General features: G+C 52.7%; 1 protein-coding gene across 8 annotated transcripts in view; it reads left to right on the forward strand.

Annotated features, from left to right (window-relative positions):
- The window catches only part of ANKS1A (ankyrin repeat and sterile alpha motif domain containing 1A), an 83,689-nt gene that overhangs the window by 48,954 nt on the left and 17,000 nt on the right, over positions 1-17,735 (forward strand). For all 8 annotated transcript variants that reach the window (XM_042833747.1, XM_042833740.1, XM_042833741.1 and 5 more), the window contains 2 exons: positions 6,588-6,654; positions 14,624-14,730. In XM_042833747.1, coding sequence (XP_042689681.1) covers positions 6,588-6,654; positions 14,624-14,730 — 174 coding nt within the window. The remainder of the gene's footprint in view (positions 1-6,587; positions 6,655-14,623; positions 14,731-17,735) is intronic.

Consider the following 17,735-nt stretch of genomic DNA (forward strand, 5'->3'; position numbering starts at 1 on the left):
ACGGTCTGAATGCTTTGAGTTCTAGCTCTGGTGTTTGGACAAAAATACAGGCTGGACAAAAATACAGGTGTGAAGCAGCGATCCCTGGTCCAGGCCCAAAGGAGTTTCCCAGAGACCAGAGCGAGCTGGAAAATGTGTGCATTTATTGCTGAGCAGCACTTATAGCACTTCCTGCAGCGCACAGCAAACGCAGTGAGCCCTTCCTCGTGTTTGCAGTGAGGAGCCAGCAGGAATTGTCCCAGAGGCTGCTCTTAGGGAAGCCCTGCAGGGCTGCGAGGTCCCTTCCAACCAACCGCTCTGTGCTTCTGGCTGCACATCCCAGCCAGGTCTGAGCAGCCTTGCCTCCACGTGCAGGGATGAAACAGCAGTTAATAGTATCAATCACGTATTAACCGAAGACTTTTCTGGGGGAAAGTGCCTTGGATCATCTGCTCTTTCCATCAGCAGGAGAAAAGTGGAGCAGGCAGGACCTAATTGCTCGTTAAGGCAGCACCTGTTGTATTGTCTCCCAGATGAATGTCTGCACACAGATCTCTCTGCTGCCTGCGAGTGCCCTCATTTTGAGCCTGCAACGTGTTGGCTTTGCAAAACACCTCCTGCCTTTCCCTGGGGTTTGGCTCCTGTGTTGTTATCTGTGCTGTTGTTGCAGTTACTGCCACGATGCTGAAGGTTTCGGGCTGCGTTGCCTCGTTTTGCTGGGCTGCAGGCTGTGAGATGTGGCTGATGAATGGGAAGCAGCCCATCAGATGCAATGGGCTTCATCTCATGCTGCTGAGGAAGGCTCGGCAGGGGCTTTTCACCACGTGTCTGCTCAGCTTGAAATAAGAAGCAGGAGGAGCTGGGCTGGAGCGATGACTGCCTACCAGAAGCCTGGGAGATGCTGTAGCCATGCACTGGGCTTGAGGTTGGTGGTGGCAATTAACAGACATTCATTTTGAGGTGCTCATAAAGGCTGCATTCAGCCCTTGGTTGCCCTGCCCTGCTCAGGTTGCAGCTGTGTGCTCAGCTCCATGCTCAGCTCCCCATCCGCCCGGACTGCTTGCAGCATCTCAAGAGATGATTTCATAAGTCAGCAATTAAAAAAAAAATAAAAATTCCTAAATCCTGATGAAGCTGCTTTTCCTCCCAGCAGCCCCCAAATAACCAGCTCGTGTTTACCAGCAAATCCATGCAACAGTTGGTGGTGCTGAGCAGGAAGCATTCTGCCACTGCCTGCCCCGTGCCCAGTGCTGTCCACTGACCCCAATGCATCCTTATTAGTTTGCTCTTATTTCTTACAGCAGCTTACAGGCTGCAAGGAGGCTTGTTGCTTTGCAATTAGGGGTGTTCTTGTTGTACTCAAAGGGCTTTTTTTTAAGCTGGAAAAGCAGCTTGTTCCATTTTCTTCCCATTTTAAACTTAGTGTGCCCTGTCTCTCCATTGTAGGAGCTTAGAAATAATGAAGCCTTAACCCCTGACACTTGGTAGGAACTGCTAGAATTTCTAATACTGATAACCCTTAAACCCAACCTGGAGGAGCTTTTGGGAATAAAATATGCTTGTGGAGCTGCTGCCTCACCTGCTGAAGTTGAACCCTGCGCAAGTTTTTGTGCCGTAGGTTACAAACTCCTTATTATTAAGGATTTATAATGGGAATCCTGATATATTCTTAATCATTCCTCTGCTGCAGGGTGTCATTATGTGCAGTGATACTGAAGATAGCAGCCGTTTGTTTCTGTGCATCTTTACTTCATTGCAGGCTTTGATCTGAATCGCTCTATTGCTCCGTATTTGTGTTCCTTTGCTGTGTGCTGTGTTTATCTCCTCCTGCCCAGGGGTGCTGCAGAACAGTGGTTTGAAGCTGCCCATCGGGGAAGGAGCCTCAGGGGGAAGCAGAAGGTCCTGACCCCTTTTGAGGTTTTTATATGCAGAGCTCAGAAAGAGATGGGCAACAGCCTGCAGCCCCAGAAAGTGCATCATGGGGGGAGCTGAGCCTGGGGGCAGCAGCAGGGCTTGGAAGAGACCCCTGCTGTGCTGTGTGTGCTGCGGTGGTGGCGCTGACAGTGCCCCACGGTAGCAGGGGAGCAAAGCTCCATTGCATCTTGTTCTGCTTATGTGTAATTGAGAACAAGTCTGAAGTTGTTACGGGGATTTGGAGGGGAAGCACTTGGTTGCATGGTGCCCCGGTGTTAGCTCAGAACACTGTGGGTTTTTTCCAGGGTAAAAGCATCAGAAGTGTCTCCTTTGTGCACTGAGGCGTGCATGGATCGTGATGGTGATGGTGTGCAGAAACGGGCAGTGCAGGGGCATGCGTTCCCTCTTGGAGCTGCTGTGGGCTCTGGTGTGGCTGTGGGGCTCTGCTGGGGGCAGAGCAGTTCAGGCTTTGCCCATTCTCTGAGGGGCTGTGGGGGGGAAGCTCTGCTCAGAGCCCATCTGGGGGAGCAGAGCTGTGGAGCTCTGTGCAGAAGCTGCTTTCCCAGATGCTGACATGCCCATCTGTGTTACTTCTCATCCCAGGACAACCTTGCTGTGTCCTTGGGAATCACTGATGCTGCATGCGGAGACCAAGCACAAAAGTTGTGCTTTTGTATCCGTGGTAAATTAAGGGCTTTTCTGCAGTGGGCTTGTTTTTATAAACCCCCCTTGCAGAAAGCTCCTGTAGCACACAGATGCCCCCAAACCAGGGTGAGAGCACTGCTCAGTGCTGTGCTTTCTGAATGGAGCTCCCTTTCCCTGCATACAAATGAACGGCTGCAGGCTGCTGCTACTGCATGAAGCCCTGCTTTATTTTGGTGACAAAAGCCCCCTGGCACTTATTAACCACCCTCTGTCTCTCTCAATGGATTTGCTGGCTCCAAACTTCAGTGGAGGGAAAAAAGACAGACAAATACAGAGCCCACCACGGACCCCATGCTCCCACCCATCAGGACAGGGGGGCAGAGCCCCATAGCATCAGTGCTGGGTGCAGGGCATCGTTTTTGTCCCCTGTGCTGCGTGGCATCCTCTGCAGAACGCTGTCCAATGGGGATGTTTATGGGGCAGCACTTTGTCTCCTGCTCACGTCTGACCGCTGCATCCTGCTGCCTGGAATGCTGTGGGGTGAGGAGGTATTTGCAGGAGGACCAGCTCCAGCATCCAGCTTGGCTTCTATGGGTCTTCTACAAACAAATGCCTCTTTCCCCCGTGAATGAGAACTCAGCTGCTCGGGGTGGTTTGTTTTAAGACAGAGCTCTGTTTTGGACTCAGTTCCAGTTGCTATGTTTCTGTGGCTGCTTGCCTGCCTGCGTGGAAGCACTCACCACTTCCCAGCCCAAGGGTGATGCGGAGCCGCACCCAGCTCCTTTCTGAGGACAGTTTTATTTTTCAGCAAGGCTTAAGCAAACGTGCAGATCTATCAGTGCTCACAAGCTCTCTGCAGCGTTGCACCTCTTGTTTTTTGGCTTTGCTGAAGGACTGTCTCCCTTCCTTTCTACCAAAGCATTTTAGCTTTGCAGCGCTTTGTCTCCTTTCCTTGTAGGGCTGTTGCTTATGGCTCATGGGCCAAAGGAGCTTCATGGTGCAGATCCTCCTGCACCCTCCAGATTAGGAGTAACGGGCATGGTTGTATAAGTCCCACAGAGGGATCCTGTGGTTTTATTTCTATGGATGCAAAAGGAGGCAAATTAAAACACACAACCTGTTTGGAGATGGATGCGTGGTGTTTCAGTGGAAAAAAACAGGTTAAGCCAAAACAAATTGGAACTGAGTGTTCAGCGTAAAACCAAGTCTGAAGTGCAGCACTATATTTAAACACGGTATTTTTGTATTTAAATAATTAACCACTGGGAAAGAGCAGCCCAAAAAAAGCATTAGTGTGTGCTGTTTTCAAGGTATCCTCTCTTCCATCCCCATCTCAGTGCCACGGAGTGCAGCTGAGGACCAGGTGTGGAGGACAGGGATGTGTCCCTCCCCTGTTTTTGTATCTGTGCAGCTTATTCTTAGCACCTAGATGAGGTGGTCAGCCAGGTTTGTGGGCTGGCACTGGGCTTCGTGGCACAAAGGGAGGGGGAAGCAGGATTGCTTTGTGAATTGCAGCCCTTCTGCATCACCCAGACTGTCTCTGGATGGACCCAGTGTTTAGCAAAGGGTGAACCCGAAAGGTGATCCTCTGCCACGTGGTTCTTCCCCTGCCATTCAGCTTTACAGAGCACTGGGCAATCCCCTGCTTTTGAGGAAAGGTTGGTGGGCATTTTAGTGCTGCAGGAGCACCTGCACGTCCAGCACGGAGCTGTCAGAACTTGGGAAGCATTGAGCTCCTGCAGGGAGAGCAGTCACTGCACCGGGGGGGCTTGGCCTGGCTCCCACAATTAAGCCGTGCTTTGGATCCAGCTATGGAAACAACCACAAGCAAGGAAGGAAGCAGATCTGTCATGGTGTCAGCCCGTGGTGAGGGCAATGCTTCCAGCATCTGCTGCTGCCTGGGCTCAGCCCAGGACTAAAGCAGGCAGTACCAAAGCCCTCGGTCTTATTTGGAGATGAGGTTTATTCTGCACCGTCCCAGTATTTTCCTCCAGTATTTCGTGGCCTTTCTGTGCTGATGGTACATACGTGAAATTTCAAAGCTTTGCTGGGACAAAAGCAGTTAAAGCAGGTGGTTCTGGCTGCAAAACATGCATTGAGACCCTCAGGTTGGCTGTCTCAGTAACATTCCCCCATGCAGGAATCGATGCTCTTCAGTTACCTGATGTCATCTGCAGGCTCGAGCAATGGCTGCTGCATCCCTCACACATCCTTTGAGCTTCATCCCAAGTGATGAGAAGTGGAAAAGCTCTTCAGAGCTGAGCTCGTGGAGAGGAGCAGAGCTGATGGAGCCGAGGTGAATGCCAAAGTGCCTCCAGTGGAGGAGAGGAGTTAGCAGGCATGGTTGTAGTCAAAGAAATACTCAGCAAAATCCAGTTATTTCCTCTTAAGCAGTTCCAGTTTTGCTGACCCCACACTTAGAGCTGCTGCGAAGTTGCTGATTTATGGAAGGGCCTTAAGTTGAGCTGAGAAACAAGATGATTATTTTTTCCTGCAGTTCTCAAAGCTGCATTTCTGGGACTTCCTTATTTTATCCAGCTTCAGTGACCCTAAATAGCCAGATGTGATGGGATGATGACCGGCTGTGGCGTTTGTGTCTGAAGGAGGGTTGGTGATGTGAGCACTGCAAACCGAGCCGCCCTGCACACGTTTCATGTTATGCTTGTCACTTAAGTGCCATCTTTGTCTGCTTGGAATTGGGATAATTTTGCTGCTTACATGACCTCATTCTTTCTTATTGCATCCTTTGAGCTCCAAATCCCATTTCTTGTACAAGCAGCTTGTGATTTCTGATGGAAGTTCTGAACGATTTGTCTTGTGGAAGCAAAAGCCATCGCATCCCAGGCGATCACATCCATTCTCCGTCAGGATTCGGGGCTCTGGCCGCTCACCCTGCTGCTCCATCAGTGCCCCTTTGGCAGCGTGTGCTGGACCAGGAGGGCTGTACTGGAGATGTGGGTTGTCAGGAGCCTCTGCAGATGGGCTGTGTGCTGTTTGCCAGCCCTAACAGAGTCCAGTCCTGAGCTTTGCACTGCTGCTGCTGGCGCCTGGGGAGCAGAGGGTCCAGGATAACTCAGCCTCCATTCCCAAACCTGTCCTCAAAAAGGCCAGAAAGAAAAAGTTGTATAAGAGCTGAGGTTCATTTTGTTGCCCTATGTGTCAGACTGTGCACCAGCTTTGTGTTCAGTAGCAAGCCTTGCAGGAGTGCTGGGCGGGGAGGTTTCTGTTTGGGAATGTCTCTGGGGGCTCTTTGTGGTTTTATTTTCTGCCTGGTTATGGATTGGAGACAGAGGTAAGCGAGCAGACCTGAGCCTCTCCGGGGTCCCATTGCTCTCTGAAAAATACTGGGCTTTCATTGGTCCTTGCTTTCAGCTACTAGAAATTCAGATTTGATGTTCTGAGCTGTTATTTATCAGATCAGATCTCAGATTCCATCTGAGCAGCATTAACCTGCTGGTTGTCACTGCCAGCTTCCCAACTGGCACAACCTTAACTTTGTTTCCTTTGTCTTTTGCAAAGGCGTTCATTTATGTCCAATGCTAAAGATACCATTGCAGGCAGTGGTTTGTGCCGTGTCTTAATTGCATGTGCTTTGCTTCCATCCCTTGGTTTGCACAGAGATGGATGGGATTGTCTCTTGCTCCCTCTCCTGGGCAGCTGAGGCATTTGCCCCCCACGTTGCTTTTGCAAGCTTGATCTCTTTTCAAACTCCTTCTAGGCAAGGGAGGCTGTGTGCTCCTGAAGGTAGAGCTGAGGGCTTCAGGGACCCTGTTCTCCTCCTGAGGTTTATGCACCAGAGGGATGGGTTTCTTGCAGCTGATGGTTTTCAGGCATGGGCAGGGGGCAGGAGGATGCTCTGTAGCATCACAATTTCTCTGCATCCCTTTGAGTGACCCACCCGTGAGAAGGGCTGTCCAGGCAGGGCGCTGTGCTCAGAGGCACCTTAATGGCCTCCCTGGATCCCTCTGGCTGCCTGTGGTGGGCAAAACCCTGGGACTGCCTTCCTGCTCTGTCAGTAACACAGCATGTGCTTCTTGTTTTAATTCCAGATTGAGAAAATCATGAGCTCCATTGGCGAAGGCATCGACTTCTCCCAGGAGCAGCAGAGGATCTCAGGTAGCGTACCCAGCTCGTGTGTGTGTGTGTGTCTTTGTGGTTTTGCCCAGTGCAAAGCCATGTTCTGGCTGCTGTGACCCAACCATGGCTCCAAGAGGGATGGCTGCAGCACAGCTGAGCGCATCTCTCCTTCCCTTCCCATCAGAGGGTGGTGAGGCACTGGAACAGGTTGCCCAAGGAGGCTGTGGATGCCCCATCCCTGCAGGCATTCGAGGCCAGGCTGGATGTGGCTCTGGGCAGCCTGGGCTGCTGGTTGGCGACCTGCACACAGCAGGGGTTGGAACTGGATGAGCATTGTGCTCCTTTTCAACCCAGGCCATTCTGGGATCCTATGATTCCCTTTTGTTGGCAGCTTCCAAGAGCTGGAGCAGCTCCTTGCAGTCCTTCCCTGCAGGTGGGAAGGGCTGGGTGCTGTCAGCTGCCTGGGACATGTTCTGTGCTATTCTGTGAGTCTGCAGCAATGAAGTCAGCTCCAGGGTGTGTGGCCCATGGCCTCCCCGCTCCCTCAACCTGATCACATCCCCACTGGTGTTTGCTTGATGTGTAGGAGGGAGATCAGATCTTCTGCACGTACCAAAGGATTCAGTTTGCAGCTGAGAGGTGTTGTAAGGGCTCCAGCCTGCACCCAGGGGAGAAAAAGCTCTGCTGATTGCCAACCTCCTTTAGTTACTGTTGTTCTCAGCAGAGCTGCTAAGTTGGACCAATTGCTTCCAGCTCTCTCCTGCCTCTCCAAATATGTTTGTCTTGAGTTTCTGCTCTTCTCTGCTGGATAACTAAGAACTTTCTTTAAGCAGTTGCTCTGAAATGGAGCTGCTGCATGTTTGCACGTTGGCTGCTCTCACCACCCCACGACAAGCTCGCTTTTGTTTCACATGCATAATGCAGCAGCAAGATGCTCATTTTTGTTACATAAGCGTGGATCCGTCCCTTCAGATGTGAGCAGAACACTTGACAGCCCTCCACACACACGTGTTGTGTTCCTTAAGGCTCACAAAATGCTTTTGTTTAGAGGATGGGACGGGGGTTCTGTGCTTTGTGTCGGTGTGACTTACTGCCAGCAGCTTTTGGTGTCTGCAGCAGCTTTTTGTGTATTTAAGAGTCCCAAATCTGTTGTGTGGATTAGTCTTCAAGTCTGAAACCCAATGGGGAGGGGTCTGTTTCCCTTTCTTCTTCAGCGTTCAGGCCAAACAAGAGAGGAAGGAGCGTTTAATCTTCCAATACTGCCTGTACCCAGCTGCCACGCAGCCGTGACTCGCAGCAAGGTGCAGTAGGTGGCTTTTACATCCACATCCCAGCTCAGTCACAGCCTGACGTGGCACTCAGCCACATGCAGTGCAGCCCTGGGTGCTCCAGCCTGAGTGAGCTGCTCCAGGGAGCAACCAAAATTAGCCACCAGGAGGTGTGTCATCTGTGCAGTGCATGGCACAGCTTTGTGTTGGGTTAGGAGAAGAAAAATATCCTGATTGCAGCCTCCTGAATGTCTTAAAAGTCAGCACAGAGGGAAGCAAAACCAGCCCTGTGATCAGGGTTGACATGGGCTTTGGGGTCATTTTCTCCCCCATTACTGGAATTTTGCTGGAATATTTTTAGGCCTCTTTGCCATCTTTCCACCTGTGGAACTCCAGATGCCCTGTCATTGCCCCAGCAGACACAAGACATCACATCATTTCTTGGTACATCTCTTACCTCCATGCTTCTGTGACCTTGAAGCACACGGCTGTATTGGTTTTATTAATGGTGCATGAGATGGTGGGGCTGTGCCTTTTGTCTTTGCCGTTAGAAATTTCCTTGAGCCAAGGTGAGGGAGGGATCCTGGTGTCATTGAGCACATTGATTTTCCTCAAACAGAGCAGCATCCTCCTCCAGCAACTGTTATAACTCTTATCTCCGCAATGCAGCATCGGGAGATGATCCCAGGTTAAAACACTTTCATTTTCATAAATGTTGTAAGTGGAGGAGGTTGAGGTGTGGGGAGTAGAGCTGCTTGCCCTGAGTTTGGGTTCAGGATGCAGAGCAGCTGTCAGAACCAAGTTGATTGAAAGAAATCTTCCTCCTGCAGTTGCCTAATTGTGTGTCCTGCCTCCGCGTGCCAACCAGGAGCCTTCTGAGCTTCCGTCTGCTTTCACCCAACGTTGACAACGCTTTTATCCCATAGTTTTTGTTCTTTCTTTTGAGGAAAGTGCATAGGAAGGGGAAGTGGGACTGATGGAGCCCTGATGTTGGTGCAGATGTCCCTGGATGTGCCTCTGTCCCATGCAGGGCAGCCCACCGCTCCTCAGTACTTCTACATGGCTGAGATGCTCCTGAGGATTAATTCTCTCCCCAAAATGCAGCTTCACTCTGGAAAGCAGCAGCTGGTGATGAATTTGTTCCTTCCGCTGCTGCGGGCGGAGCTGTGAGTCCTCAATGTATGGAGTGGTGCTGGGCTTCAAAGGAGGAGATAATTGCTTGGCTTTAATGGAGCCTTTGAAACGCGGCTGTTTGGAGTGAGACATGGCGAGCAGAGCTTGATTAAATGGATGCTGGTGAACTCTGCTGTCTGGGGACCAAGGGGGACTGAATATCGTGTACTGCTCAAGGGTTGCAGACAACCCGAGCCTTGAAGATGTTGGCATAGGAAATGCTTTTTGTCAGTGAGAGCAGTTCAGTGGTGGCAGAGCCGTCCTTTGGGACACCAACCTCGTGGCACCGTGCGAGGAGCCAGGAGCTGCCCTGCCTGCCCGGGGCCACAGCCTCCTCCAGGTGCTCCTGGGTCTTTCTGTGGGATCTTCCTCCCCATCACTGCTGGAGCAGGGCTGGGCAGGTTCCAGCTGCAGGTCAGTGTGGCTGTTGTGCTTGCTGAGTTCTTTGGATGGGGTCAGTCTGCTGTGCTCACAGATGTGGACAATGCCAGGCTTTTCCAAGCACAGCTGAGGTGCTGCTATGCACTAAGCAAGGCTGCCTGCAGCAGAGGTTTTTCCCCTGTACTTGATGAATGAATTCCTCTCTCTGCATTTAGTCAGAAGCAGAGACAAAAGCAGAACTCGGCTTGTTTGTCTTCGTGTGGTGTGATGGAGGACACAGGAGAGCTGCACCACCAGGGACTCTGTCCTCCTGCATCTCTCACCTCCAAACTGCTCCGAGTGGGCAGCATCTCCCACTGATGAGATGCTAATACACATCTGCACATGCAGCTCACGCCTGCTGAGTGCAGCTAATCTCGATCCATTTGTCACTTGGGCTTTTGCTTTGGTGAGGAGGGACCCCCATGTGCCCACAGCGGGGGGTTAACCCATGCCTGCCCTAAATACTGATCAGGGCTTTATGTTTCCCAGGGCCACGGGGCTTTGCAGGGGTGCTGTGTGGGTCCAGTCCAACGGCAGCTGCTCAGCACCCAGCATGCTGCCAAGCCCCCTCCTCTCCCCACCGCAGGCTGTGGCTGTCGCAGCGCGTGTGATTGATCGATATCATTAGGGAAGAGGTCTAACATGGAGGGGAGAGGAGGAGCTTTGCACCTCGGCAGAAGCTGCAGCTGTGCAGAGTTCGCAGCAAAATGGACACCCAGCTTAGCAGCAGGCAGAGCCGTGAGCTGCCTGCTCCCTGTGCTGCGTATCCCCTTGGGCTGAGCTGCCTCGTGCTCAGGGCTGCCCTGCATGCAGATCTGCAGCCGTGCTTTCCTTTCCATTGCAGTGAAGGCAGGGATGCTCTGCCAGCCCCTTGCTGTGAGGTCGGAGCATGTCCTGCACTGCCCACAGCCCAGCCCTTCTTTTTTCTGGCATCGTTTCGCTTTTGCTGCTCAGAAGTTTGCAAGGGCTGTTCTGATGGATCAGATCGCCTCGCTAACGTGCAGGGCGCTTCCCAACTGCGCTCCCATCTCCAAAATTGGATGGGTTTTGAGAACACTGGGCCTTCTGACTCGTTTTGTGCCTGGGATCACTGATCTGCTTGTAGAGGCTCAGTGCCTTCTTTGGCAGCTGCTGCAGAGCTCAGCGTGCTTGGGTGTGTGCATACAAGTGGTTGTCACACACAGTTGCTTTGGATTTAGGAGAAGCAGGGGACCTTGGAGTTGTGCTGGGACGAGGCCTGGCCCCTGCTGTCCCCATTGCAAATCCAGGCAAACTTCTGCACCCCTGGTTCCTCTTCTGTAAAACAGCATAACAGAACCACTGCTCCGTCCCCAAACCCTTGCTGTGTAAACCCAATCATCTGGGCCAACAGGTTCAGCCCCTGATTTCCTGCTGGAGCACATGAGGAAGCCTTTCAGGTGTATTTCTCCAGCAGAATCCTGATGGTGGGGAGGTGTAGGTGAGGGGGAAGGGGGTCCATCTGTTGTGTATTGGTAAGTGCTTCTGGGATGATAAAGGATCGAGGAACAGCGTCTCTTAAGGGGTTCTTAACCCTCACCATAAAGGCTTTTTTGACCTGGGAAGAGATGTTTGCATTCAGTCTGTCTCTGTGCACCTCTGCTTTGCAGTCGCACGTTCCATTGAGCTCCTGCTCACCCCTTCTTCCTTGCAGCCACGGGGCACTGGGACAGGGGCTGCTGGCTTCGGCAAGGAAACCTGTGTGCTGCTGACTGGGCTTCATCAGGCAGCATTCCTGTGCTCAGAATTGAGGAGCTGAGTGGGTTGTGCTCTGTGAATCGGCCTGGTGCAGGCAGAGGTGTTGCTGCAGGGACAGCAGTTACCTCTGGGGCTCAGTGAGTTACCTCTGCACTTGGCTTGAGACGTGAGAAACATGCCTGGTGTTTGGCTGGGCAAAAGAGGAAGAAATATTAGCAGTCTGCATTTGGCTAATGGATTTTAGTTCCAGTAAAGTTGTATTTCTTGCATCTGACAGCACTAATGGCTTCATCCTTCTTGCCTCTTGCACTGCCTGAGCTCGTAGCCCCATCTGTAGGTTTAAGGACTTCCAGCTCTCATCAGCCCCAGCTGTAGCAACAAATGCCTGCCTTGCTTCTTCTACACGTTGTCTGTGTGTGTGGACGGCTCTTCTGTCAAGGCTGGCTTGGTTTTGCAGCCTTTTATTCCTGGTGAAGCTTGGCTGGGTGCCCTCAGACCACGTCAGGTTGTGCTTTGTGGGCGCATGGTGTGATGCTGTCCGTCAGACTTATTCCTTCCTCAAGGAAATGGTGAGGTGTAAAGAGACCTTCCTGAGCCCACCGTGCCCCTGTCCCTTCACTGTTTTCTTTGAGGTGTGCTTTGTCACCTGAGAAACGTTGTGAGAGGAACCGAATTGCTTGCCTTGCTTTTTACTACAACTTTTAATTATTTCTAACTACGTTCTGCCCGCTGTTCCCCTTCCACAGCATTCCCTGTGACCTTTTAAAGGCAGGATTCCTGAAATTTGGAGCGGGAGGAGGAAGGAGCTGGGTTGGCTGAGAATGAGCCGTTTATTTTAATCAGAAGTTGTGATCAGGCTCTTGCTGGGGGGCACGGAGGCTGGCAGTGATCTGCTCCTGTGTCATCCTCGGAAGATGCACATCTCATGGACTTTTCTGGCTTTAGTCAGGGATGTCCAAGGCATCTGTTCTCTTTTTCTTTGTACAGTCAACCCCTCCATTCCCCTTTCCAAACAGCCCCGTTCATTTCGCCTTCATTTGGAGTGGTTTCTAAACCAGAAAGCCTGAGCTTGGCGTTACTGCAGATTTTCTCCTTTAAAAGCAGAAATACGTTTATGAGTGTACAAAAGGTGGAGTAAATAATATTTTTTTGAAGCAAATTCAGGAGCTGAGGGGAAGGAGCTGCTGTGGTTTTGTTCCCCCGTGCCAACACCCCGACTGCCTCCAGAAACGCCGTGGTGCGCAGCGAGCCGTTCCCTCGCCTCCCTCTCAATAAATTAATTCTCACGCAGCCACAAATCACTTGGAAGTGTCAGAGCAGCCCTGTAACATCGCTTCTTTGAAAACCAGAGCCGTGCAGTCCGTCACCGAGCAAACACTGAGAAGTCAGTCATTTCCACTGGAGGGTGATAAAGCTGCCGTCTCCCTCCCCTCTCCTGCGGCTTCTGCTGCGAAGGCTGCTTGCTGGATGGAAAAGCTGGGAGGGGTAAAGGAGGATGGAGAGAAGGGAGGGACAGGCGATGCGAGAGCAGCAGACAGGACTGCGAGCGTGGAGCTGGCTGCCTTCAGACAAAGCACTGCTGCAGCTCTGCAAGGACACGCGATCGCTGCCGGCTGCCTGCGCGCCGGGGGGACCCACAGGAGGGAAGGATGGAGAGCCCAGAGCTCGGCACGGCAATGCCAGGTTTAAACGCTGCCCTTCTGCACAGGCTGCGTTAGGGGAGGAAGACAGCGGCCCTTGGTGATCTCTGCATCTCTCGTGCTGCAGCTGTGGAGGGCTGGCCGCTCTCCCGACCCCGGCTCTCCCGGAGGATCCCTTACCCCAAGCGTCTCCAGGCAGCGCTGCGAGCTCCACGCCGTGCAGCCATTGCAGTGGGCGGGGGTGGAAGGACGGCTCGGAGGGTTCCACACAGCTGCAGGTGACCTGAAGCTTCAAAGGAAGCAAACTCGGTGTTGGTTGGTTTCTTTTTTTTCTTTTCTTGATCATCTTTTTATTTGCATATACCCTTGAAACACAGACGTGCTAAGCAGACTGAAGAAAATCCTGCTGTCTTGCATAGCAAATGCCCTGATGAGAAGGAGATCTCTGAACTTTTCTTGTCATCTCTTAAGCTTTTCCAGAGGAGAGTAACAAGTCCCCAGATTTCTCTTCCCAGGGGTGAAGGAAGGAGAGCTTGTCTGTAAAGCTGCTGCGGGCTGTTGGGAAGATTCTCATTTACCAGAGGCTGCCAGGAGCTGTTGAAGCACATCTCAGACTTGAGCTGCTGCAGGAGGAGCAGAGGGTGTGCTCGCTCTTGGTCTCTTTTTGTTTGGCTGCAGCTTGGAAGCAAGGAACTGAAATGCCTCAATCTCCAGAGCTGCTGCCCCTCTGAGTCAGGGGCTCGCATGCAGCAGCCGCGCTCAGCTGCAGAACATGACAGAAGGGCACACAGCAGCGTGCACCAGGCAGCTGCCAGCACTGGGGGCACCGGTTCCTCTGCCCTCCTGGCTGTCAGCCCACGTGCAGGTGTAGCTGGGCTCTGCCAGCCTGGCACAAGCAGCGTGCCCAGGTGCCATCGTCCGGATAGGCGGTGACATGACTGTGTTGGGACCCTCAGATTCGTGCTCGGGGTCACTCGCTCCTCTGCTCCTCCTAACGCACTAATGGAAAGAAAAAGCCCTTACCATGGTTTGCCTCTTTCAGGACTGCTTGGGGAAAAAAAGTAAAAGCCCTTCTTATCTTCTGCTGCAGTTTGTGTGCTTTCTTTGTCTTGCATGTCTTCCTGCGGACAGCTGCTCTGGTCTGGCTTCTGCTGCTTTCCTGAACCTCCGCCGTGTGCGTTCTGTGTCCCGGCTGCATGAAGATGCATTTTCTCTCTAGCTGCTTTGTGCCCTCACTGCTCCTGGCCCTCCCTGCAGCCCCGCTGGGCAGCGCAGCGCACCCAAAGCCACGTGGAGCAGAGGAGCCACACGGTGCTGCGCGATCCTGAGCGGCGCTCCTGGCTGTGCCCAGCGGGGAGTGCGGGGCTGGAAGTCGGCCGCCCTCCTCCCGCCCCTTCTGATGAACCAAGGAGAGCACCAGCATCCCCGTGGGGTTGGGCTTTGTGTGTTTGCCTGGCGAGGAGCTGCCCGAGCCCTGCAAGCAGTGCATGTGATGACGTCCTGCTCCCAGGGCGCTTTGCTCGGGCGCGGGGTTCCTTTCTCTGAGTGCTCACTGGGATACAATTAGACCCGGAGCCTTTGGATGTGCTGGAGGCTCGTTGTCCGTGCTCTGTGCACACGAGAGGAATTGTCTGCCAGCCCATTGATTGTACTCTGAGCATAATTTTTTGAGTTTCTTTATGGTAATGACTATGATGTGGCAATGCCATCTGTCTTCCTCAGAGTGCCGCTGCTACCGCCTTAACAGTTTTTCCCTTTTCAAGCGTCTGCCGATTCCTCTCTCGTCAGGTTCTCGGATGCTGGAGCAGAGCGTGGGGGAGTGGCTGGAGTCCATCGGCCTGCAGCAGTACGAGAGTAAGCTGCTTTTGAACGGCTTTGATGATGTCCGTTTCCTGGTAAGTGGGCTGGGACCCGCGGGCCGATGTCGGGATGCTGGGTCAGCCCTGATGCGGGTTCTGCAGCCCAGCAGGGTGGGTCTGGGGCTGCACACAAGGTTGGACCGAAGGAGGACGTGAGGGTTGTGTTGGTTCCTCCCTCTGCGCCGTTGGTTCCGTTGTTTCTGATACAAATTCGATTCTACCGCCTCAAATCCCCGCGACGTGATTTGCTGGAGAAGTTGGAACTGAGGTTTGTTGGTGTGTGAAGAAAGCAGCAAACTGCCTGTGCTGAGGGTGGGAGAGCTCTTGTTGAAGGTATCCTTGCTCTGAGCGGGCCTCAGGGCTTGATGAGCTGCACCTGATTGCCTTGGCACTGCTGGCTCTGAAACCTACGGGTGAGAGCAGCCCCGTGTTTCACATGGTGGGGCAGAAACAGGGCCGGGTGCTGAGCTCAGATCCTGGTGTGGGACAGCGAGCTGGGAGTGGGGAGCAGCCCCTTCTGTGTGGCTTAAAGAAACGCCTTTGGGTTTTGCAAAAGGAATTGCTGAAGCTGGATGTGAGCCTTTGGATGGGCCGCTGGGGGCTGTGTTGGGAAGGGAGTGGGGGCATCTCTGGTGCTGTGGGCGCACAGAGAGGAGGTGCCTGGTTGGGGGCACGTGGTCTGGAGCTGTGATGGGGGCAGCGAGAGCACCGAGGGGTGAGGATGAGGGGATGTGGGGAGCTCCCCCCTGTTGGAAACCAGCAGCCACTGACTGGTGAAGGCGTACGGGGTGGCTGGAGGAAGGAGGGAAGGCTTGAGGTGCCCTGAGATGGTGCAGTGACTTGAAATGAAGTACTCCAAACCTGCCGTGTAGCTGACAGAACTTTGGCTTTCACTGTGCCAGCAATTAGCTGCTCTCATTGCAGCAATTAGCACCTTTCCCCTGGACCAGCTCTGCCCACCAGCGTGCTGACAGTCCTCAGTGCAGGAGTTGAGTAACAAAACTTTCCTTTAGCCCCGGGAGAAGCGGAGCTGGGGGTTCAAGCAGGTTGTACAGACTGTGCCCACTTGCAGTGATAGCAGTGCTCAGTCATGGACTGCATGAGGCAGAATTTCAGCACGAGGAGGTGGGCTCCTGTCCTTCCAGGGGTGGGACGCTCTCCTTTGCTCATTCCTTTCCATTTTAAAGGGTCAAACCATTGATTGAGGATTTCCTGCAAGCCCTGGCTGAGTTCTTCTTTGCTGTTTATCCTTTTTACTTTGGCACCCATGTCAGATCTGCCTCTTGCATCCCTTTATCTCAGTCCTCGGGACTCGAAGCCAACACATGGAAGTTTAATTCTTCCAAATCCCCTCAGCAGTGTGCCTTCCCTTCGGCGTCTGATGTTGCAGGAGTAAAACCTTTGCATACAAGCAGGGAACAAATCATCTGCTTGTTTTTAATGCTGGTTTTGATGCTCTCTGATGAATTATTAAAGCTGCCCGGTGCTGTGAGCGCTGAAGGATGCAGCTGCCAGCACCCACTCTGTCGGTTTGTCCACCCTTCCTTTTTAATACAACAATTTCTTTATGAACTGCTGCTTTTGGTCACTAATGATTATTTCAAACTAAGTGGTGTTATTTTTCTGGGCTTGGTTTCTGTGAAAGGATCAGTCCCTGTTAGGGCCTTGGAGAACGAAGCTGGTAAGAGACAAGCAGTAGAGGATGCAGGAGTTTGCCTTCTGTTTTTGGGACCTTATCCATGAGCTGCTGTATGAGGTCAGTGCTTCCCCTGGCAGCAAACCTCGAGTTCTGCTGCAGTTTGGGGCTGCTTTGGTGACAGCAATGGCCACAGCAGGACTGACTCCTCACAATGCAGCTCTCTGCTGTCTCTCTGTGGGTGGGAATTTGGGGTGAATACAAGTATTGCTTGCAACACCCACTGATTCTGAGCAGCCTGTTCTTGTTAGGAATATTCCCACTTTTGGAACTTGCAGAGGCTGTGAGTGCAAGTGAGTTGGTGAGCAGGGAGGAGCAAACCAACACCACCAGGATAAGGAGGAAGGGCACACTGCTGTTAATGCATCAAAGCAAGGAATGCATCCTGCCTGGCCACCTGGGTGCTGCAGGCGGGCTGGGTTTGCAGCACTGCCCTCCCCATGCTGTGCTGTGTTCCCCTCTTAAGGCAGCTTCCCAATCAGTCTTCCTGTGATGTCAAACTCCAGTTAAGGCTGTAAAACAAAACTGAGTGCTGCAGTGTTTGCTATGGACACACGAGAGCATCTCCACGATTGGATTCAGCCAAACGTGGAATGGCTCAGAGCAAACAATCCTGATGGGCACTGACTGCAGTTGGAGTGGATATCGCTGCCACAAGGCAGCAGCGTTACAGGGGTGTCGGTTTGATGTGGTGCTGGAGCTTCTGGGAAGGAACAGAAGCGACATCTGTTGCAGACAGAATGTGGTTTTGCTTCTCGACTGAGGGAAGAAATAGGCTGCACTGAAGGAGCTCCGTTTTCTAAAAGACCCGAGTTCTTTCTGAACAGTATGGTCTACAGACTGGAGCTCTTCTGTTCCCCTGCAGTGGCTTTGTTGTGGTGTTTCTGTGCAGCAGCTCCTTCCTCTCCTGCTCTCCATCGCTGCTGAGTGACCTTCAGTGCCTGCACTGCTGCTCAGGGCAGCCTGGTTGTGACACCAAACTTCTGCTTTAGTTTGGGGAGCGGCCTGCTTGGCCAGCTGGGGATTTAAGGCCAGAAAATGGAGGTGATGCTTCATCTCTGCTTTGCAGCTTGCTGAAGCCCTCCTTAGAGGGGAAGGATTTATTAGTGCAAACATAACTGAGTGAAAGCTGCTGGCTGCGTGTTGCCAGCAGTGGCCGTGCTGTCCTTACCAAAATGCAGGGAGAGCCCTGCCCCTGCGTGGAGGAGCACAGCCCAGGGCTTCCAGGGGACTGCAGCCTCATCGCCTGCTGGAGGAGCAAACAGAAGGTCAGATCACAAAGCTGCAGCAGCGAGCAAGCAGTGTCATCCAGAAAAACACACTATAAATCGATTTAATTGTCCTT

The sequence above is a fragment of the Centrocercus urophasianus genome, unplaced genomic scaffold, assembly GCF_019232065.1.
Source record: "Centrocercus urophasianus isolate 14NV4802_14NV808 unplaced genomic scaffold, USGS_Curo_1.0 seq_42, whole genome shotgun sequence".
Classification (NCBI taxonomy): domain Eukaryota; kingdom Metazoa; phylum Chordata; class Aves; order Galliformes; family Phasianidae; genus Centrocercus; species Centrocercus urophasianus.